General features: G+C 39.0%; 1 protein-coding gene across 2 annotated transcripts; it reads left to right on the top strand.

Moving 5' to 3' along the window:
• Positions 1 to 17: 17 nt before the first annotated feature.
• Positions 18 to 22,720, top strand: LOC146386004 (uncharacterized). Of its 2 annotated transcripts, none has more exons than XM_084932016.1 (10): positions 18 to 499; positions 11,891 to 12,097; positions 12,201 to 12,312; positions 12,387 to 12,477; positions 13,147 to 13,234; positions 13,356 to 13,489; positions 13,652 to 13,856; positions 14,855 to 14,939; positions 15,068 to 15,146; positions 17,393 to 22,720. In XM_084932016.1, exons 2-10 carry the CDS (start codon positions 12,007 to 12,009, stop codon positions 18,371 to 18,373), a joined length of 1,866 nt encoding a protein of 621 aa, XP_084788142.1. In that variant the 5' UTR covers positions 18 to 499; positions 11,891 to 12,006; the 3' UTR covers positions 18,374 to 22,720. The 2 variants fall into 2 exon arrangements, with proteins under 2 accessions (XP_084788142.1, XP_084788141.1); XM_084932015.1 differs by lacking the exon at positions 18 to 499 and adding an exon at positions 6,185 to 6,389.
• Positions 22,721 to 23,470: the final 750 nt, after the last annotated feature.

Below are 23,470 nucleotides of genomic sequence, written 5' to 3'. Positions count from 1 at the left end.
TCATGTTACACATTGCCAATTACTGTACAGCATTTTAGAAGACTGTTTTTCTGTGGTGGCTTAAAATGATTTCAGTGATGCAATGTTGATGCTAAAAATATTGCTTTTAATATAACAAGTAAATCACTTTTGCCATATACAATAGTCATTTCTTGAGTAAAGTTCAGCATGAACAGATATAAAATAGACTTGCACTAAAGGAAACAAAAAGGTGGCGTCAAAACCCACTTTGTTGTGACGTACTTGGTGATAGTCACACGTATTACACGTAAGGCTTTTTTCCACTGCATAGCAAAGGAGTTGCTGTACATAAGTTGAAATGTTAAAGCTGACCTGTGACAAGGAAGTGAGACTCAAATGTCCTCTCTTCCTCTTTCGCATTAAAAAAGCCTTTTGCTTTTTCTGAGCAGTATAGTTGTACATGTGTCACCGAGAGGACATGTTCATTATTTGTGCTGTTGCAGTGTGGGAGTAGTCACCCTGTCCTGGCTCTTAACTGGTGAGTGTGCTGCTCTGATAAATGATTTCTGTTATCTTGCTGTGAACATGAGTTCCTTTGGGAAAGTTGTTGGTGATAACTTAGAACAGCAGTGAAGTCCCAAGATAATCTCTTGGTTTGTTTCTCTATTTTCTCTTGGTTTGTTTTTTATGTCATAAATATGTCTGTGAAGGTTCTCAGTCATCCAGGTCATCGTATTTATGACATAGTCAAAGGAGCTTGCAAAAAAAAGCGTCTGGACTTCTTTAAGTTACTTGAAGACGTTTCACCTCTCATCCGAGAAGCTTCTTCAGTTCTAAGGTCAAATGGTGGAGAGTCCCAGATATAAACCTAGTGGGAGTATCCCCCCACAGAGGGACAAAAGGACCCCCTGATGATCCTCTAATCGCCTGAGCCAAGGTGTGAAACTGGGTGTGGGTCCCAATCAGCCAGAGTTTCGGGTGTGTTCATTGTGAAACCTGGCCCCACCTTATCATGCGAATTCCTGAGGTCAGATGGCCCAGGATGTGAGTGGGCGTTAAGGCGTCTGGGAAGGGATCTCAAAACTGGATTATAGATGGCAGAGAGTTGGTGTCGTAAACCCCCGCCTCTGTTCAAAGATGGTCGCTCACAGTGGACATAGATGGCTTCTTTCACTCCTCTTTCAAACCATCTGTCCTCTCTGTCCAAAATGTGAACATTGGCATCCTCGAAAGAGTGTCCTTTATCCTTAAGATGCAGATGGACTGCTGAGTCTTGTCCTGTGGAGGTGGCTCTTCTGTGTTGTGCCATGCGCTTGTGAAGTGGCTGTTTGGTCTCTCCAATGTAGAGGTCTGGGCATTTCTCGCTGCACTGTACAGCATACACCACATTGTTAAGTCTGTGTTTTGGCGTTTTGTCTTTCGGGTGAACCAGTTTTTGTCTGAGCGTGTTGCTGGGTCTGAAATGCACCGGGATGTCATGCTTGGAGAAAACTCTCCTAAGTTTTTCTGATACACCGGCTACATAGGGGATGACAATGTTGTTGCGTCTTCTTCTGAAGACCAGACACCAGCGAGGGAGGATAAGAAGGACAGACGCAACAACATTGTCATCCCCTATGTAGCCGGTGTATCAGAAAAACTTAGGAGAGTTTTCTCCAAGCATGACATCCCGGTGCATTTCAGACCCAGCAACACGCTCAGACAAAAACTGGTTCACCCGAAAGACAAAACGCCAAAACACACACTTAACAATGTGGTGTATGCTGTACAGTGCAGCGAGAAATGCCCAGACCTCTACATTGGAGAGACCAAACAACCACTTCACAAGCGCATGGCACAACATAGAAGAGCCACCTCCACAGGACAAGACTCAGCAGTCCATCTGCATCTTAAGGATAAAGGACACTCTTTCGAGGATGCCAATGTTCACATTTTGGACAGAGAGGACAGATGGTTTGAAAGAGGAGTGAAAGAAGCCATCTATGTCCACTGTGAGCGACCATCTTTGAACAGAGGCGGGGGTTTACGACACCAACTCTCTGCCATCTATAATCCAGTTTTGAGATCCCTTCCCAGACGCCTTAACGCCCACTCACATCCTGGGCCATCTGACCTCAGGAATTCGCATGATAAGGTGGGGCCAGGTTTCACAATGAACACACCCGAAACTCTGGCTGATTGGGACCCACACCCAGTTTCACACCTTGGCTCAGGCGATTAGAGGATCATCAGGGGGTCCTTTTGTCCCTCTGTGGGGGGATACTCCCACTAGGTTTATATCTGGGACCCTCCACCATTTGACCTTAGAACTGAAGAAGCTTCTCGGATGAGAGGTGAAACGTCTTCAAGTAACTTAAAGAAGTCCAGACGCTTTTCTTTGCAAGCTCCTTTGACTATGTCATAAATAATTGATTTTTTTTTACATTTTAAGTTTAATTTAATTTTATTTCAAAACACAACCTAAATTCTAGTTAGACTAAAAACAAATAAAAATACTAATAATAAGAAAAAGCTCGCTTGTTTTAACACTGATTATATTTTCAGGGCTTTAATGTGAAGTTATCTTTGTGAAGTTTCCACTTTATAATAACCAACATTAAATGCCATTTGATTTTGTGTTTCTAAAGCTTCCACTCGAGGGCGGCACTACACTAGAGTTTTAAACCTTGGCATTCAGCACTGTTGTATAATAGGAGCTCAGGTGAAATAGTCTGAACATTTAATCATGAGTATTTTTAATTAGTTTCTCTGAGCAGCTTTGCTGAGCACCTGCATCTACACACAGAGTTGTCTCAGGATTGTATCCACTTGAAAAATGTGTTACTTTGTATATAAAATGGCTTTAATTCTTAAATAGTTCTTGTTAAAGTGTTGCCGTAAATCTCACCCAAACGGTCGCAGCAGATGGCTGCCTCGCCCTGAATCTGGTTCTGCTGGAGGTTTCCTCCTGTTAAAAGGGAGCTTTTCCTTCTCACTGTCGACAAGTGCTTGCTATTTGGGGGTCATGTTATTGTTGGGGGCTTCGCTCTATCATTATAGTGGCCTTACATCACAATAAAAAGTGCTGTGAGGGAACTGTTATTTTGATTTGGCACTATGTAAATAACACTGAACAGAATTGAAACTGACATTGTTAAAAAACTTGTGGAACAGTCAAACATTTACTCGTCAAACAGTAAATGAAGGTTTTTCTTCAAGAACACCTCCAACATTTTGACATTTATTAAGTATCTTTTGGTTATAGTTACATAATTAAATTCATATTACGATCCTTTATTTGTCTATACATAACTATTAATGTACAGTTGGTGATCTTAACTTGGCTTTAATGTCCTTTATGAGTCTAATGGGCACCATAACTTATATAAATCACGTTTTAAATAAATGTTGGAACTTGTCATTAAGACCCATCAGGAAAGTGTTTCCTCAGGTCTTTTTTTCTTTAGAGTTCAAGGCTTTTTTGAAACTAGAGTCTTGAGATATTTCCATCTCTGATTGGTCTCTTGCTGTTAGCTGTTTTTAGCATGCTATTGATGCTTAGAGAGATCTAATGTTCTGTTCGCAGCAGTGCAAAGGCAGACATCGCCTATAAAAGATAAAGATAAAAGATAAAGTTCTAAAAACACTTTATAAACTGTTCCTTTTTTCATCCGTCTCAGAAATGCATGATTTAGAAAGTAAAAATATAACATAATCATATTTTTTCCTTAAAATATCAAGCATCATCGACAAATGACATTACATAGCAGTCAACAGTAGTTACAAAAGGTGCAATGAGCAATCAGCTAATACCCACCACAAGATGTCACAACAGTACAAAATATTAGTATAATATTATACTATTATAATATATACTACTATAATATTAGTTATAATATAGGCAATATGCTAAGAAGTGAAGAGTGTGCTGAGAAGATTAAAGGAATACTTTAAGAAGCTAATGAATGTAAAAAATGAGAGCCAGAGGGGGACGGAAAGTGGATAGTTAGCCAATGAGGAAGTGCAGAGGATTAGTAGCAAGGAAGTGAGGCAGCTATAGAAGAGTGGAAAGGCAGTTAATCCAGATGACATACAGTGGAGGTACGGATGTGTCTAGGAGAGAGGGCAGTGGACTTTTTAACTAGATTGTTTAACACAATCCTGGAGATTGAGAGGACCCATGAGTAATGGAGAAGAAGTACACATCTTCTTCATTCCTTTCCAAGAACAAAGATGATGTGAAAAGCTGTAGCGGTATGGCTTCATGCTGTGAAAGAGCACTTCAGGTGTAATGTTTGCTTTAAGAGTGTTGCTGGGTGGGCACTGGTTTAGCATAGTTGGATGAGCAGGCGACCATGTGCTGCACGTCTCCCCCTCTGTCTCTTTTTGCATTCCTGTCAGTCTTCACTGTCTCCATCTAATAAAGCCAGAAAAAGGCCAAAAAATATTTTTTTAAAAAGTGTTGCTGGAACGTCAAAAGGGGTTGCAGTGTCTTCATGGATCCAGAGAAAACATATGATAGGGCGCCTGAGGTAGTGTGTTAGGAAATCAGAAGTGTATGTGAGTGTGGCGCAAGACATGCAGGACGCCAGCGAGACAGTGGGTTAGGTGTGTGGTAGAAGTGACAGATGAGTTCAAGGTGGGGATGGGATTACATCAGGGTTTGACTTTGAGTCCCTTCCTGTTTTTGATGGTGATGGACAGCCTGACAGGTGAAGTCAGGCAAGGGTCTACGTGGACTAACGATGCTTACAGATGATATTTTGCAGTGGCGAGAAGGTAGCAGAGAGCCTGGACATGTGGAGGTTTGCACTGGAGAATAGAGGAATGAAAGTCAGTAGAAGATAGAATACATGAGTGAGAATGAGAGGGATACAGGTGGAACGGTAAACAGCAGAGGTGGTGAAGGTGGGGTCAACCATCCAAAGCCTCATATAGTAGACAACAGAGGTGAAGAAGAGAGTGCAGTGGGTGGAGATGAGGGTCAAGGTTGATGTGTGACAAGAGTGAATGGAAAGATTTCCAGTGTGGTGGTGAAACCTGCTATGATGTATGTTTGGACAAAAAGGCAGGAGGCTGACGTGGAGGTGGCAGAGTTGAAAATGCCAAGATGTTTTACTAAGAGTGACCAGGATGGACAGAATTGAAAATGAGTACATGAGAGGTATAGCTCTTGTTGAAAATCATTTTTGGAGGGGTTAAGGGTTTCAGGATATTCAACCCCTCATGAACAAAATGTATTGCCTAAACCTTTTATACGTGTCTGGCCAGGTTCTAGTAAGTTATGCACAAGTTGGCTTCTTGTATATCCTGTGTGCTGTGGCTTAAAAGCCCCCCTAATCGTGAGACTGGCCTACTTTTTGGTTATCTGCTTGTGTGTGCCTGACGTGTCACAGCACATGATTAATATTTGTTTCGGTGTCTGTGTTAAAATATTGTCTTTAACGCTTTCTCACCTGTGAGGCCCAGTTCAGTCAGATTTAGGCTGTCTGTTTTCATCTGCTGTGTGCAGCTGGATGTGGTACTTGCAACGGTGGCATATTAAAAAAAAGTACGACACTCTAGCACACGTGCACACTTCAGCACCTCTAATTTCAAGTCCTTTCCCAAACTGATAGCATTTCACCAGCAGTGGATAGTTGTTTATTAACTGGGCACAGTCACTTTTTTGTAGTATAGACTGTTCGTGCCTCCAGGAAACTGCAGTGGGATGATTGCCGTGTGAGTGCATGCACACGAGAACAAAACTAAATTTAGGACAGTGATGTGTTGTATTACTCAGTAACGGGTAAATGCATTGTGATTACAGTAACACCAACACTGCTTTTTACCCACAGAAAAACCAGGTAGGATGACAAATAGAGGTTTTCACAATTAACCAATAAGCTTATGTAGTAAGCCAGCTGTTTCCCCCATTCTCAGCCTTTCTCACTTGCTAAGCTAACCTTCATATTTCTTATGTAAACATATGAGATATCGAACTTTCCATCAAACTCTCAGTAAGAAAGCACATTTCCCAACTAATCATTTAACCTGGCCCTAAAAAGAGTTGACTCTGAATTTCAGTTAGCAAAGCAAACAAAACAGAGGCATGAAATTATAGTTTCTTTTACTTCTTACCAAGTCATAGTAACATGCCTTTTTTTTTTTTTTTTTTTCTTTTTTACAAATAATAGAAACTCAGTGCAAAGGGAACAGAAAGTGTTTATGCGAACATAGAAAAAGGGGTTTTCACCATGTTTCACATTTCTTGACACGCTGATTGAATGTCACCGAGTAACAACCCCAAGGGAAACCACAGCACCGCAGCCTCTTCTTTTCTCAGAAAATTTTCCAATACGTCACTAGACGCAAGACGGCAAAACTTTAGTCAAAGAAATGTTTAGGGTACACGGCCTGAATAACCCTACAGACATGGAAATGATGGCACGCTGAACAACTCTGGAACAGTAAGTTCAATTTTTACTTGGTTTATCAGCTCTTTTCTAAGAGACATCAAACACAATTTTTAGTTGCTATGAATGAATGAACCTGCGGTGAGGAAAGATGGTGTTGCAGTAGTTACAGTCGTGATGAAGAAAGTGATAAAGTCTACTCTGAAGTGAGATTAGAAGTGGCTGGTTACGTGCATGTGATGAATGGAAAAGGCTTTCTTTTTTTCTGTGTTTAACTCATAAAATCATAACAAGTTAAAGCTCACCTATTGTGTTTATGCAACTCACTTTTCAGTTATATTGTAATTGTAATATATTCTGCACTAAAGATAACTTTAAAGGTCCATGTAGACAGAAATATATTTAGATATAAAAACTAGTCCCAGTAAGATACCTAATGCTGTCTTTTTTAATAAAAATGCTAACTCGGAAAGGTGCACTTTAAAAGGCACAGGAAAACAGGTGTGGGGGTGAGGCAGGGGGAGGTGGCAGAATAGCAAAGACACAAAATAGTGTGGAGGAGCGAGAGAAGGAAAGGACGCCAGAGTTAAAGGGTTTCTAAAAGGACATGTGGATAGATGTCAAATAAACAAAAGTCTTTCATGCACACAAAAGCTTTTTTGGGGGTTGCAGTTTGAAATGTGTCAGCATGCTAACAAGCAAGTTTATCATGTTGATTTTACACATAAACAGTATTAAACAAATTGAAATTCAGACATGTCACAAAGCTCGTGGTAAGCTGTAAACACCCAAATTCCTGCTTGCCAGCAGCATTAGAGGAAACAGCTCAGGGAATTTATTGTATGTCTGTACAAAATTATGTGTCCCTGCATGCTCAACAGTCATACTGCTGCTGCCGCTGTTGTTTCAGGATACGCCTACTCCTAGACTGCGGCTATGATATGCTAATTTCTCCCACCTTCAACCCTTTCAGTTAAGAATTCAAGCCATAGCGGCATAATCAATCAATCTCATTTCCAAGTATCTGATCACATAAAAACTACTCTGCAGATTCTGCTCTTGTCTCTGACACCATAATAATAATAACGATGCTTCCGTTAATCACTTACAGTAAACAAGACAAGGTTCCACCAACTGACAACCATGCTCATTTTAGCTACTTATAGTCAGAGAGCAACAAACATCTTTACTGCCTCTTTTTGGTTGAACATCAGCCAAAAAACAAAAGAAGGAAAGAAAAAATACCCAGACAGGTCAGCAACTTTCTTGTAACCACCAGTTGCTTAGGGAAAATCTGCATTTCCTGACACCAACTATCTAATGAGTGACATTTTTGTCAGTCATGTAGGTTGACAGGGTGGACTGGACTTTAAGCCCATGTGACTGAAGGTTAACATGATGACTATTATGAAGCAGTTCTGATCTGTATGCCCACAGAAATGAGTAAAACATGTTACTCCAGCTCACCACTAGTTGTGGTTTCAGAAACCGCTGCACCAGTAATGTCAAGAAAAAAGTAGTTCAAGAAATGAAGAGCAGACTTTTATGGATTGTGAATGAGGTTTTTTTTGTGCTTTTTTTGTTATTGGAAATAAACATACCTTTCTGGGAAGACAAAGGGGTTAGGATGTGGTTTAAGTTTTTAGTGTGTATTTGTATTCAGTTTGTGGTTGTTTTTCTCGTGTGTCAGTGAAGTGAGTAAGGAAAGAGAGAAAGAGACGAAAGAGAAAAAAAAAGAGATCAAAGAGTGTCAACTTTTTCACTTTGCTGTAGGACCAGTGTAGGGGAAGTCCAAAAGTCAGTCGACAAATGATATAAAGAGAACTAGTGCTTAACACATGAAAAATGGTTCTTAGAAGGTAAAGTATTAAGATAGTGTCTGATAAGAAGAGGCAAGAAGAGGAATCTTGATTTTTTGAAGTTATTAACAAAGCGGGTTTTCCACGATTGGATAAGTGGTCAACTGACGCAAATCATTCAAAACTCCTGTTAGGTGGGGAAGTCTGTGGATTGTCCAGTATGACTTTGACCCGTGTCATTAATCACATGACTTCAGGTTTGATTAAAAACAAACTTGTGATTTCAGTCTTATGAACTTTTTTAAAAAAAAATCCACCAGAACAGAAAAAGTCTTGTTGAAGTCTAACCAAAAACAAACAATCCATCCATCCATCTTCTTCCTCTTTATCCGGGGCCGGGTCGCGTGGGCAGCAGCCTAAGCAGAGAAGCCCAGACCTCCCTCTCTCCAGCCACTTCCTCCAGCTTATTCGGGGAACACCAAGGCGTTCCCAGGCCAGCCGAGAGATATAATCTCTCCAGTGTGTCCTGGGTCTGCTCCGGGGCCTCCTCCCAGTGGGACATGCCCGGAACACCTCACCCAGGAGGCGCCCAGGAGGCATCCTTGTCAGATGCCCGAACCACCTCAGCTGGCTCCTTTCGATGTGGAGGAGCAGCGGCTCTACTCTGAGCCCCTCCCGGATGGCTGAACTTCTCACCCTACCTCTAAGGCAGAGGCCAGCCACCCTAGGGAGGAAGCTCATTTACGCCTCTTGTATCCGCAATCTCGTTCTTTCGGTCACTACCCACAGCTCGTGGCCATAGGTGAGGGTAGGGACGTAGATCAACCGGTAAATTGAGAGCTTCGCTTTTACACTCAGCTCCCTCTTCACCACAACAGACCGGTGCAGCATCACTGCAGCCGCAGCACCAATCCGTCTGTCGATCTCTGGCTCCCTTCTCCCATCACTCGCGAACAAGACCCCGAGATACTTGAACTCAGAAACATTGGACATAATTGGACAATATTACTCAGCTGAAACAAGGCTGTCCATAAGACTTGGCTTTGATGACACTGTAAGGGTAAAAAAGATGGTTTGTCAGAGTGGGAATAATTGAGGCTGAGGCATTCCTATCCAAAGTAATTACAGTGAATAATTTCATGCTCTGTATTCCATACACAACACCAGAGGTTACAAGTAGACAATTTTACATAATCCAGACCTTTATGTCTTTAAGAAATGCTTAAATATGACTAAATGGACAGTTTCACCTGGCTTCAAAGATAAATATAGCTTGGCTCTGTCATCATAGCTATGAAAATGTGTGCAGTGTTTACTAGTAATATTGTTGAAGTTGAATAAAGGTAAGTGTTGGCACAGAAGCTCATGGAACTTCATGATGAATCTTTTGCATTTAAAAGACTCACCGTTCTTTGAAAGTCTGTCTGAATGCTTTAACTGCAGAGGACTTCTACCCAGGCAAGAAGAAAGAGTTAGCTGTGATTAAACCAAAACACCCACATCAAACATGCGTCTTGTTTGAGCCGTCTGCTACAGATTGATGTGACTGCAGTGCGACGTTTATAGATCTGGTAGAGTGAAAGGTCAGTTTCTACAGATTCCTCACACTGAGGAGCAGCAGTGCATTAGAGGTGTCAGGTAGGTGTATGTTGTCAGACCATTTGCATGCGGAAGATCAGATAACGAATAAAATATAAGCAGTCTCATATCATAATCTGACACAATAAGGAATCTACTTCATTTCCTATCCCATACTGGTGTTTCTCTTTTTTATTCTGGAAGACTGCAAGGCTGTTATCTTCTTGGATCACTACATGCGACATTGTCACCCATCTCATTGCATGCAATCAGATTAAGTTTTTTTAAGTGCCGTTAGCAGCAAGTGAACCTGTCAGAATAATGGAACATTTGAGTTCTCAGAAAAACATTTTGACCTTTATTAAACCTTGCAAACAGGTGACCGTAGAAGCACCAACATAATGTGCTTTCCCCCGTGCACGGAAATGGAAGAAAAACAGTAGTGTGCAGCGGTTTAGGCTAAAAAAAAAAGGAGAACAACACTTTTTCTCTTTTTTCTTTTTCTTTTAAAGAAATGTTACTGGCACCACAAATATTTATCAGTAAATGATTTTTAAAATGTTCCTCTGCATTTTAAACTGCAGCAACTCATGGTATGCTTGCCACAAACTGCCACAAGTGTTGACTTCTGCATGACACTTGGAACAGTTATTCTATGGATTGTGTCTGAAGATAATATTTAGGGTTTTAGCTGCAGGTTTAGGTTTTCTATTATGCTACAAAGCAGAATATATGTTATGTTATGAATGTGAATCTAAACGTAAAGAATCTGCGTCAGCGCTGTGCAGTATAAACTTAATATGTTTGCGTTAATCACAATGAAAAGAAAGGTTCGCTTGAATATCAATGAGATAAAATGCTTTAAAAAAAAGTCTTTACAGATAATACTGCAGTAAACGCACAATGTGAAAGTTTTAGGTTAGGCTGTGGGTCTTTGTGGGTCAGCTTGCACTTGGCTGCAAAACCACAAGAACCACGAATCCACACAAACACATTTTTTTTTTCATCCTGTTTTTCACAGAGTTTAAATGTCATTGCGGTCCACATGCAAAGGCAGCTGCAGCTAATACATTTATAAGTATTAGCTGTAGCATGCCCTTTGTGTGCATTGCTGTGCACGGTTAAAAATCCAACAGGCTGGGGGAAATGGCAGGCTGTAGTCAACAAACTAATAAATGATGATGAAGTGTAAAACTGAAACATTAACGCAGAAGCTGCCAGTTTCTACCTGACTGCATGTTTAAATGTGTCATCAGGTACTAAATTTAACCTTATCTGTCAGTTGAAGGAAATGATAGGAAGTAAGAAACACGTGTTGACGTGCTTCAGATGCTCAGAAATGAAGAATAATTAATCAGAAGTTCACATTTTAGTCTGGAGAGCAGTGCCGATTCAAAGTAAGATCCTCTACAGTGTTAATTGCTTGAATTGCTTGAATTGAAAAGCAATGAATTCAACCTTTTTTTTTCCTTTTATCTGTTTGGGTTTGTGTAGCTGACACAATTATTATTATTATTTTATTAAGAGAACTGTTTGATATTTAAACTGTATTTTATTAAATAGTTTTACTGAATTCCAATGGAGATTGAATAGAAACTGCTGACATTTTTGCACAAATGTGGGTGGGATGAAAAAGGCAGACTGCTGTATGTTCCAAAAAGGAAGCTGATGAAAGGTTTTGCATGTCTTGAGTGTGCGTGGCTGAGTGTAAAATGAGAATTTGACCAGAGTATTTCTTTTCATTACCTGTTTTAATGGCTGTATGAGTGTGGCCTTTCAGAAAAAACAGCTGGTCTTGTTTTACCCTGAAAAAGGAAATATCAATGACATTGTATTTGGTGTTGATTTTGATGCATAAGCCTGATTTACATTGGAACTTTGTTGTCTCAAATCATCATTGTTCATTTATCCTGTTTCTGCAAGAGAACAAATGTCACATTTGTACAGATGTGGAACCGCAGAGGAATGGGGCAGGATCTGAAACACTTCTATTTCTGTTTTTCCATCGACTGCTTATGTTACAACTTATTCTTGATGTGTTTGTAGGCAGCAGGTTTTTTTCTATTTGTGGAAGCAGAAATAAAACTGTGACAAACTCCTCTGTCACATTGTTGCATCTTGTCAACCAGATGATTTAATAAACACTTTAAATTTTTTTTTTTTTTTTTATCTGGGCAGGATGAGAAAAATTGGGAAGCAGTGAGCCAAAGTCTGGAGCGACTACAATCCTTCAAATCTTCCAGTCACTGAGCTTTGGAAACAAACCATCCCAGTGGCCTCAAAGGACTTAACAAATGGAGAGAAATAAGAAAAGCCTTTCCCTGTTTATTCTGCTGCCTGTGCTGCTGCTCTGCAGAAGTGATGAGTGTCCCAGGCTTCCAGAGAGTTAGTCTTTATTCCTCTTTATTCATGTTTAACTGATTTTAAGATCTGTTGTTTGACATATTTACTCATTCTCATCCCATCTCTCCTGTTTTAATTCTCACAGATCTCACTTGCTACACTGACTACAATAGAAACATCACATGTTTATGGAACAGCAAATACGTGTCTGATGACACTGCATGCACCATACATGCTCAGTATGAATCTCACTACATGTAAGGACCTCAGTCACAAAAAGAAAACCTAGATGCATAATACAGCAAAATCAAATGAATATTCTTCTTCTCAGCTCTTACAGCACTTCCTGTGACCTAAAGTCTGTTGACATGTCCAGACCAGACCTAAAGGAGTGCTCCCTGATCTTTGAAATGGAATACACTGTGAGTGTGTAAACAACTAGCATTGTTGGTGGATACCCTGTTTATTAAAAATATGTTTAAAATCTGTGCAAGAGAGAAAAAAAGAATCATCTGCTTTTTAAGGTATAGACAGATGTGAAGAATCCTGTGATGAGCATATGGCCAGCAGGACATTTAAAGCACACTGGTTTCCATTTTATATTAGAATATCTATGCATGAATTTCAGGAAGTATAACTCAGACAGGATCAGGCTTCTTTTTTATTTTTACTTTTCTGCACATGAAGTGAAATTAAAGCTAATTATGGCCTCTGTGCAGACACAGACTACTATCAGTATTCCTGACAAGAAAGTCAAAATGCTAATTTCTCAAAACGTAGAAGCTAAACTGAGAGAGCATTCTGGACCCCTTTTTTTCTAATATGTGCGGGTATACCTGCACATATGAAATAATAATATGTCAAAACTGAAGAAGAAGCATAACTGGTCCCACTCTTGTGATCACAATCTGAATTTCACTCTGTGACACCAAGGAAAACCTCAAGCCTCAAGCATATATACATCACTTCTAGATTTACATCGAAACTATTATCTGTAGATTTAAATCAAAACATTTTAAATTTACCAATCGATTTAGATCTTCACTAGTTTTGGATCATTTTATTTAATTTTTCAAAACAATTTCTTTCAGTTTCAGTCTTTCCATGTGTTGTCCATGAATCTGAGCTGTGCTCATATGAAGCAGAGTCTAATCACTTCCTACATGCCATCCTGTCACAGTGAGTGTAACCTATAATATACTACCTCATTGTTACTTACAATATGACCTATTTACGGAGCCCATAGAACATATTTGTGTGATTCGTGTGTGTGTGTTTGTTCATGTGCACACTCTTACAGTAAAGGTGAATCCTCCTTCGAAGCCAGAAGTCAACGTCACCTCTGTTTCCTGGTTGTCCGAAGACCCCGAACATGAAATGATCAGTTCATACAAAAGTGAAGTGCAGTGGAAGCAGCAGGATCAGTCATGGAGTGTAAGTTTAGATTTTGTATCACAAAGTGAATGAGTTTGGGTATGAAGTCGAGATCCTGAAAGTGCACGTTTAAATAGTGTGTACACACGATACTTGCCCTGTGTTTGTGTGAATTTAGAGCAAGAGTAAATAAAGTGATATAAAAATCTTTCTGTCTGTCAGGATCCCACCATGCAGAAAAAAATTTACATTCAGTGCGAGTATGAGTGCAGGGCAGAGCTGGAGCCAGACAAACTGATACAAGGCGAGAAGTACGAGGTACGAGTTCGTGTGCGGTCTGTTGAATTTGAACCCGAGGGAGCCTGGAGCGACTGGAGCCCCACTGCATCATGGGAGTCACCAGTAGGAAAAAGAAAACCACCATCAGGTACTTTTTTTGCCAAATGGCTCCAAAGCCAAATAGTTTAGTTTAAGAAACTCTGCAGAGTTCTCAGTCCTGCCTTCTCTCATTTTTCTAAGCTAACGTGATCGGCTCTGTCTTCTGTTTCAGTACAACAAGGACACACATTTTATAAGAGCAACTAAAGCCCACAGAAAATCTGTATTTGTTTTACCTGATGAAGCCATAGTCAGTACAGTCAGTACCATTGTTATTCTCTGTTTATGTAAACGACATGCAGCTCCAAGATAGAAAAGTGAAAATATGCTGATGATATGGCTATTGTTGGTCTTCTATAGGAACTCGAGCCCTAATGATTTTGCTCAGGGATGCAGGTTGGAAGAAGGGTGTAAATTTCATTATTTCCTTATGAAAAATGAAAAAGCTTGTCTTGAATTACCCAATCCCCATGACCGGCTTCACTTTCTGGTCAGTCTGTGAGAGTCATTAATATCTTTAAGTATCTGGAAACACATTTTAAGGACAAGATTTATGTTTTTATGCTCATTCCATTTACAGGAAAGCTAATTGGAGAATATTTTGTTATTTTGTAACATGATTGTTAGAACTACCAGAACAATTACTGGTCGATAGCAGCCTTGATTGGAATCTAGTATCTTCAAGTTGTCTTAAGGAAAGCCTGGTCTATTGTTACTGACCCCAAACACCCTCTTCACTCTGATTTTGAATTAATGCTGTCAGGATGACGTTACAAAATGCCTCTAGCTAGCAAAAAAGTCTATAAGAGATCCTTTGTGTCAAAAGCATTTAATATTTTAAAAAATCCATCATATACTGTGAAGTATTTCTATAGGTATATTGGAGTTTTATTTATGCTTAGGTTTGAATGTGGTCTGATTCCTACCAATATTTTTCTTATGATTTTATTGCCTGCTTGATTTTTGACTTGGTGAACCAAAGACAATTTTCCATTAGTGTGGACGATACAGTTATTCTATTCTGTTTTATTTTTTTGTATTTTTCAGATGTTCCTAGTCTTGTTGTGTGCATAATTACAGCAGGTGTTGTAGTGTTAATGGCAGTCATTCTCTGCACAACTAAAAAACACTGGTAAGAAAACGTTTCCAAAAATATCTCAATGTGCATTATATTATGATTAGTTATTCTGGTGTGATGTATTAAAAACAAAAAGATTATTTTTGACGGCTTTGGTTTTGGTTTTAATTTTGTTGCCTCAGGGTTTATGTAGTAAAGACAATGAAAGGTCAGCCCGTACCAGACCCAGGAAAATCCTCCCTGCAGAATGTACATTTTAAGGTAAGCATACACACAGCAAATCCAGCATGTCCAAATTAACACTGTCAGATTTGATTTCAACACTATTAAAGTGTCTATATGGGTCCACACCAGAGAGTGTTAATTTAACTCTTTTTGGAGAGTTGGTACGTTAACTCTGATTTAGTGTTAAACACCAAATCTGTCTGGAGTTGATAATTTAACACTTACTAATGCTAACTAGGTGTTAAGAGTTTATATATTAACTCTCAAAGAGTATTTTAGTTTAACTACGTGAGAGTTATCTTCTAATTAATTCTAAAAAGCGGGAATTTTCCTGTTCTGAACTTCTAGAAATTTCTTTTGGAAATAAACATTTACTAAAAAGACGCAATGGTTTTTGAAAAACATTTATTCTAAACTGTTTCAAAACATTTTCTGAAAGATGTAAGAGTGTACATGTTCTCACTTTCATTAGAAATTTGTTTATCAAAAGGTCTGACATAGGTGAGCTGGTAAATGCAAATAACAGCATTCTCATCACTTATTTCTTCAATACAATATGCATGTCCTTCATTCATCACTTTGTGGAACTTCAACACACTTCTGCTCTCCTCCATATTCCATCTTCACAAGCATATCCTATGTGGAGATTGAATAAAAATTAGTTGACACTAATTAATGGCACAAATAATCCAGTAATCAATTGCAGCACAGTAAAAAAAAGGAATCCTCTTTGAGCCATTACTTGTGTAAAGTAGTTTCCCAAAAGACAAGGACACAGGAAACAGGTAATACTGAACTAAATGTAAAACCTCAACCTTTTTCATTTTTACCTAAACCGTGTGCACAAAACTCTGGAGGGATCTAAATGCTAACGTAGAACCCAGTCAGGACATCTGCTACTGCTGTTTGCTTGGTTTTTTTTATGGGAGATCATTTTCAGGCTTCAAGTAGCACCATTATACCAACATTTCACATTCTAGACATTGTTTTAGGTGTATTTGACCAAAAATTTGACTGAAAATTCACATGCAAGCTTTTTTTCAAGGCTGTGGTATTTGCCCGTAAACAATACCTTTCACTAGCTAAAACAGAATATTATGCTATCACCGAGCAACATGGCTAATGCCTTTCACACAGCTTTGTCTCAACTCCAAAGAGCCACAGAAGTAAAAGCTAATAATAATAATTGAAACAATCTTTGAAAAAATGACTTACCAAGCATGGCAAACAACTCAAATATGTAGAGCAAAATGTTCTGAAACGGCTTCACTTCAGCTTCAATTGGAGCCTATGGTGCTGGGGGCGGAGTCTGTGAATTTACTCTATTGGTGTCATAGCCCCTGTAGGAGTTCAGAGTTAAGAGGTCAAGAGTTAATGTTTCCATTGTAACACCTCCAGATTTGACATAGAAACACTCATTTTTAACACTCGATTTTAACTACTATCATTTTACACCTCAGAGTTACATTAAAAGAATGTGACTCTACTTAGAGTAAAATTAACTCTACTTTTGCAAGAAGACTACTAACACCAAAACATTTAACACCTTTAAATTTGCTGTGCAGGCTCTAGATGCGTCCTCTGTACTGTCTACTGTTAAATCGTGTAATCAGGTTACAGTTTACAGTTTAAAATGGAAAAAATTGAAACTGCCATTTCAGGGCAGTAAAAAATATCATTTGTGTACTATCATGGTGAACATGTTTGCAGTAAATGTACATGACTAGCAGCTATCGTTAGCATTTATTTTGAGCTGTGTGTCAGCCACATATGACTGTAAGTCGATGTGACAGGGCGTGGCTTGCGGTGCCGTGCAGGGAGGGCAGACGCACCTGCATGGCATTCGCAATCATGCCCCGCCTACTTAAATACTGTAGTGGGTCCTGTGTGTGGTTGGTACGTTGAGCTGGCAGTGGGAGAGCTGCAGCGCTGTGTGTATTGTGGACAGCAACCATCAAGTATTAATAAAGAATGATTAAAATGCCACTGGGTCTGCCGTGGTCGTTTACAGTCGAATACTGAATCTTCTTTAGTTTTGAGTTCAAATACTTTGTCATAACCATCTACAAATAAAAATGGATAACTGCAGCTCATAAACAGACGCAGCATGCAAAATATAAAGAGAATTACTGACAGTTGTGCTGCAGACAGTCAAACCAGACAAACAAAATTGATCACCGATCCATTCGTCTTTTTAATCCTTTTCTTGAAGTGCAGATTGATAATTTTATATATTTCAAATCTTTCTAATCTCTTCTGTTCTGTGACTTTCTCTCCTCCAGAGTGGGTTCCCCAGTGAATACTTTCACTCCTTCTTGAAACCAGTGGAAATGATCACTGTAGAATTAATCTCGCCTGTTGACGCTGCTGTGGCCTACAAGCCAGATGAGAAGATGGTGTTGAACAAAGGCAGCTATGACTCCACCAGCTCCACCTTCACTAACCCAAGTTACTCTGAGCTTTGTAGCCCTCCTCCTATTTCCTCACTCACTGCTGGGAATCTGAAGCCCTGTGCGGCTGACACGCCTTATGGTCCTGTTGGTGCTCAGGGTGAAGGAAAAAGCGCAGAACAGGAAAGTGATGAAGCGAGAGAGAAAGAAAAGGAGACGTTAATGTTGCTGCTCAAAGGCAGCAGTAACAGTGAGCCAGTGCAGGTGATTTCAGACTACGAGAAAACTGAGAGGCTCGACAATGATCGATTTAGGCTCCAGAGTCTAGATTCAGGCATGTGCAGTTGTGAAGAGGTCAGTGAAGAGAGCATGGAGGCAGATAGCATCAATATGACTGATAGCCATGATGAGGAACCTGAGGCTGAGGAAGAGAAGGAGGGAGGGAATAAACAAAAGGCAGATTTTCAGAGGCTGTTTGGAAGCAGCGGAGGTGTGTTTGGCAAGTCTATCCAGGTTTGTTCTGATTATGAGCGAGTGGAGAAACAGCAGGCTGACAGCCCGGAGCTTCCCAGCTTGGATTCAGGTGTTAGCAGTGGGGGAGAGGAGCAGCTGAGTCAGGATGAGGGCATGGAGGATGTTGATAAGTCCACTGAATCTACACGCTTCCTGTTTCCACCTCATCCTTCCAGTGCTTTACCATGCTCCCTGCTCTCTTTTCCACAACTGCCTCTGAACTTGCCTGGGCCACGACTGAGTCCAGCGTTGCAGCTCCAGCCAGGTCACATGACACAGGGGTTTGCTCTGATGTCAACAGGCAGGTCGGTGGAGCCCTCTGGTGATGGATATATGCCAGTGAAACAGGAGGAGGGCTGACAACAGACAGCAGGCTCAACTAGCAGGACAAAATAGCATGTAGCACTTGGAGGAGTCATCACAGTCTGTCAGTTCTCAGGAAAATGTAACATCACATAATTCTTTCTCTTCTGCTCAGTTTTCAGCAACTTTGACAGTTTCATGAATGTATTTTACTTTTGTTTTTTATATATTTATATCAATATTTATGCCTGCTCAGAAGCTCATAGACAGTCACCCCAGAATAAAATAATGTGACTCTTTCTACAATGTAAAGGCTGCCCTCTCTGCCATCACACTAGCTGACCTGACTGACTCTAAACTGCGTAAATCTGTGTAAACTGTGGTAAACTTCCCTACATGGACTAAAGTTTTTGGCCACATACATATTGAGCTATTTAAATCCAAACCATGAAGCTTCCAGTGCACATTTTCTATCCTGATGTCAGTGGCAGAGGAGGTTTGGAGCTGTGCAGAGCAGAGATGGGCAGTAACGCGTTACTGTAATCCGATTACTTTTTTCAAGTAACGAGTAAAGTAAGGGATTACTATTGCAAAAATGGTAATTAGATTACCGTTACTTTCCCGTAGGAACGCTGCGTTACTGTGTTACTGAAACCGTGATTTTTTTGCGAGAATGTCTCATGACAATGAGGTAAGCGAGTGCGACGTTCATGACAGCAGCTGTGTGCAGATCAACAATGGATAATATATCGAGTGCAGGAGAGAGTATGAGCATGCAGCGTTTAAAGCGTGGAAGTACTGACCTTACTTTGAGTTTGATTCCATAAAAAGTGACAAAAACCTGCACCAGGGCAAACCTCCTCCTACGCCACTCCTGCTTTACAGGTGAAAATAGAGCAAAAGGACCGCTGAGTCTTTGATTTTATTTATTTTCTGCTGTGTTTCACTTGCATCTATTTGAAAGAATGAGTGTAAACACAAAAAAAAAATTTATGTGCTGGAATGTGCAGAAAAAAGGTTTAAATATTAAACAAATTTCTTCCAGTCAGAGAATGTTGCATATAATTACATTTTTGCTTGATGCATAAAGTTAAAAGATTAAAACTAATAAAACAAGTTTTAAAAAGAGACTTTTCCATTTGATTACATTTTGTATGATGGATTATGTAGAAAAAGTAGAATTGGGCTGAAAGATCTATCGCTTTATCACCTATTCAGGTTGTAAATCGTGTTTTTAAAAAGTAACTAAGTAACTAAGTAATTAATTACTTTTGAAAATAAGTAATCAGTAAAATAACATGATTACTTTTGGGGGGAAGTAATCAGTAATTAGTTACTGATTACTTTTTTCAAGTAACTTGACCAACACTGGTGCAGAGCCTTGGTGGCTTTTACTGACTATGCACGCCTGCACTCGCTTTCTCAGCTTATGTTGTCTGACACTTCGTAGCATAGTATTACGGTACCACACTGTGAGAGCAGTGAACTGTTCAGACCCATGCTTTCACAAATACTTGCAAAGGCAGACTGCATGGATGCTTAATTTTATACACCTGTAGTCATGGAACTGAAACACCTGAATTCATTGAGTCAGAGGTGTGGCCCAATACTTTTGGCCATATAGCAGCGTATTTAACAATGTTGGATTGCTTGTTTGTAACAGACTAACTTGGTAACTTTATTGCAGGAAACATATCCGGTCGTTAAGTGATGACGTGACGAATCCTACTTCCGGGCCTAAAGTAGTCTGCGTTTAATATGGCTTTTGTGTTGTTAACATGTTTAATGTTTTGTATTTTCTTCTATTTAATCTCAAAAAGCTCCTAAAACAGTCAGTGATCACTGTTGACCTCCCTCGGCTTTTATTACCGCTAATCTACAGCCCAGCCCATGCAGTGGCTGAAGTTTGGTCCTTTTACAGCATCCTGCCATGCGATTACATTTGTTCCTGACCACCGAGAACACTCACATTAACTTTTATCGAGTGGGAAAAAAGTTAGCTTGTATATATTATGCTAACATAGCTGTGTCGCTAGCGGTCACATAGCACATCATTATATACCAGCTAGCCAAACTTCAGTAACCCTACAAACGTCACTGCTATTTAGTTTTCTGTCTTCATTTATGTTGGAAGTGATAACAGAGCTGTACGTTTTAATTTGTTTCCAAAACCCCGCAGTCAGGACATGCTATATTGTATTTAGATAGAAGCTAGTGAGCTAACTTCCTGCTAACTTCTAACTCCGTTAAATATCATAAATTTGATTTTATTTATTCTTGTGTGGCAGCTATTTACTGACTTTAAGAAGTTATTTGAAATTATGTCATTTCATGAATAACAGTTATTTTCCATGAAAACTAAAAATGATTAAAATCTCAATAAAAATTAACGAGAAATACATGCAATTTTACAGTTTTTTGGCTCAACATGTCGTTTTGAGGTTAGGGGTGCCATTAGGTCATGGTTAGGTTTTTGGGTAAGGGTTAGGGTTAGGCATTGATTTCTGATGGTGGGTTAAGGGGCATTATGTCAATTCAGTGTCCTCACTAAGATGTGAAAACGAACGTGTGTGTGTCTGTGTGAAGTTTTGATGTGAATCTGAAAAACACAATTTTAAAAACACTGGAAAGACCTGAAGACACTTTTTCCTTTTCTTTCTATGCAAACAAAAATTCCCACTGAGGCTTTTCAGTGTGAAATTTTTTTTGTATAGAAATACCTGTGCCATTTGTCTCTGTTGCCATCTACTGGTGAACATCACCTTAACACTACATCAGGTGAGATTTTCACTCTGCACAGCAACACAAAACTCTTTTAACAACACAAACAAACAACAAAATTAATACATTTTAAAATGATGTAGACAGCTCAAGATAATGTTAACAAAGACTCAGTGAAAACTAAAGTTTATCATAATCCTTAAAATATGCAGGGAATCACAGTTGCTTATGTCCAGCATCACTCTGTTATTATAAAATTTATCTAAAACGTGGCCAGTTTAATGTCTTAAACTGAAATCACATTAAAGTTTTGATCAACTAAAATCCAGCTGATTTTTTTACCCAAAAAGTTAGATGCGACATACAAAAAGTGGGCAGGACTTAAAGGCTTAAAGGTATACTGTACATTTTATGATAAGGGAACTCTTAGGGACTTCCAGTCAATAAAAGATCAATGCCAGTTAAGCAATAGTGATTTTTTTAGGTTTCTCCAAATCCAGCATCATCTACATAACTTTATACCCAAGAGAATAGATCTTTTCTCTCTTCCTGTTCTGAATATATTTGTGAAGGCATACCATGCGGATCCTGGTCTCAAAGTGATTTCTAGACTGTACAAGTGTTTACAGGAAGTTAAGAATATGAACACAATTTACATCAAACAGAAATGGGAAAGGGAAATAAATATGGTAATTTCAAATGACACTTGGTATCAGCAATGTGCTCTGTTATACGGCATTTTGAGTCTGGCTGCCCGAAAGACTAAATGGCTCGGTGTAAAAATTCCATCACTAAATGACTGACATGAAGTTGTGTATCGGTTGTTTAAAATGGAAAAAATTACATTCTCTAACAGATTTCAATATGACACATTTGTTGAAATTTGGGACATATGGAAACATTACATTTAGTCAAGGCGTCCCGAATTTGTATGAACCTCCATATTCCAGTATCTTATATTTTTGAATTGTTATGTACATATGTTAACTAGTAGGTACATCCCTTGCTTTTTGTGTTTGTTTGTTTGTTTATTCTTGTTGTACATGTTGTGTTTTATGTTCCCTATTTTAAAAAATGTATATTTAACAAAAGGTCGACATACTGAAAAGTGACTTTCACACTCTTTAGAATTGTGCCTGTAACTCTGTTTTTGCCTTATGTTTCAATAAATTGCTGCACATAATAATAATAATAATAATAATAATAATAATAATAATAATAATAAAAAACTAAAACTGAGTCAGCACCAAAAAAAACCTTGTATCTTTTAAGAATTTGTCCATAAACAGTAGCGTTGCTCTTGAAATGCTGGGGCTAAATCCAGACCTGAAATCTTTGGAATTTTCAGTCAATACTGTATACTATTACTGTATTTAATAGTAACATTTATGTAAAATGTCAAACATTATATGCTACTTAAAGGTTGAAGTCACAGAATGATACTGAAATAAACAATCAATGCAATTTGAGTTTGTTGTTTGTTGCTAAAGTAAAACTTTTGATGAAGCTCTGGTGATAGAGCCTGTGCCTTTATTGTGCCATAATGTCTCCTTTTAAACTGTCCTCTTGCTCGTCTTTAGGATGCTACCTTCTTCACCTTTCCTGTTCCTTTCACTAAACTGCTCACTCTTGTTCTCCCTGCTCTCACTTCCTGTTCTGTTTAGTCAGCACGTGTCAAAGAAACTCCCCCCAAAACTATCACTTTTTGATATGATTATTAGATATTTAACATGTTGTTTATCAACTTATTTTATGCACTGAATCAATGAATTACTAAACAAATACCATACTGTAGAAAATCAAATTATTAATGCACTAAGATTTCCTGCCACAAGAGCTAAATGGTCCTCAAAGAAAATACTGAATGCCTGCACAGTACAGGCCAGTATTTAATGCAGCCACAGATCTACATCAGTCAGCATTCTGCTCTTTCCACCTCATGACGTCTGTCTAAACAGTCATGTCACTTCCTCTTTTGTTAATCTTTGTTTACTTTTAAATTTTGCAGTATTTCGTTTTTTGGGATATTTTATTTTTCCTTTACGCCATTCCTTTTCCTTTTATCCTTCCTTTACGCCATTTTTGTCTATGTGTTTTAATGTTCAATCATCCAGGTAAAGAAATCCCAAAAAGTAGATTAATCTGGACGTAGTGTTTTCAGTGAGAGAAACGTTTCATTACTCATCCAAGTGACTTCTTCAGTCTCAGCTGACTGCAGGTTTCCACAATCTCATAAACAGTACATTTGCACAATGACTGACACAAACAATGTGCTGTGAGGTCAGTTTCATGACCATTAATATGCAAATTGTTATGACCATTGATCAATGGCCATTTGCAGAGAGTTGGGAAATGGCTGCAATCACAGCATTGTAAGATGGTAAAAGATGCACCGTTAGGCCATCTGGCTAAGTGGATGGGACAACACAGAAG

Source organism: Perissodus microlepis, chromosome 6 (genome assembly GCF_051167445.1).
Source record: "Perissodus microlepis isolate ML-2025 ecotype Zambia chromosome 6, ASM5116744v1, whole genome shotgun sequence".
Classification (NCBI taxonomy): Eukaryota; Metazoa; Chordata; class Actinopteri; order Cichliformes; family Cichlidae; genus Perissodus; species Perissodus microlepis.
This window is presented reverse-complemented; position numbering and strand designations above follow the sequence as displayed.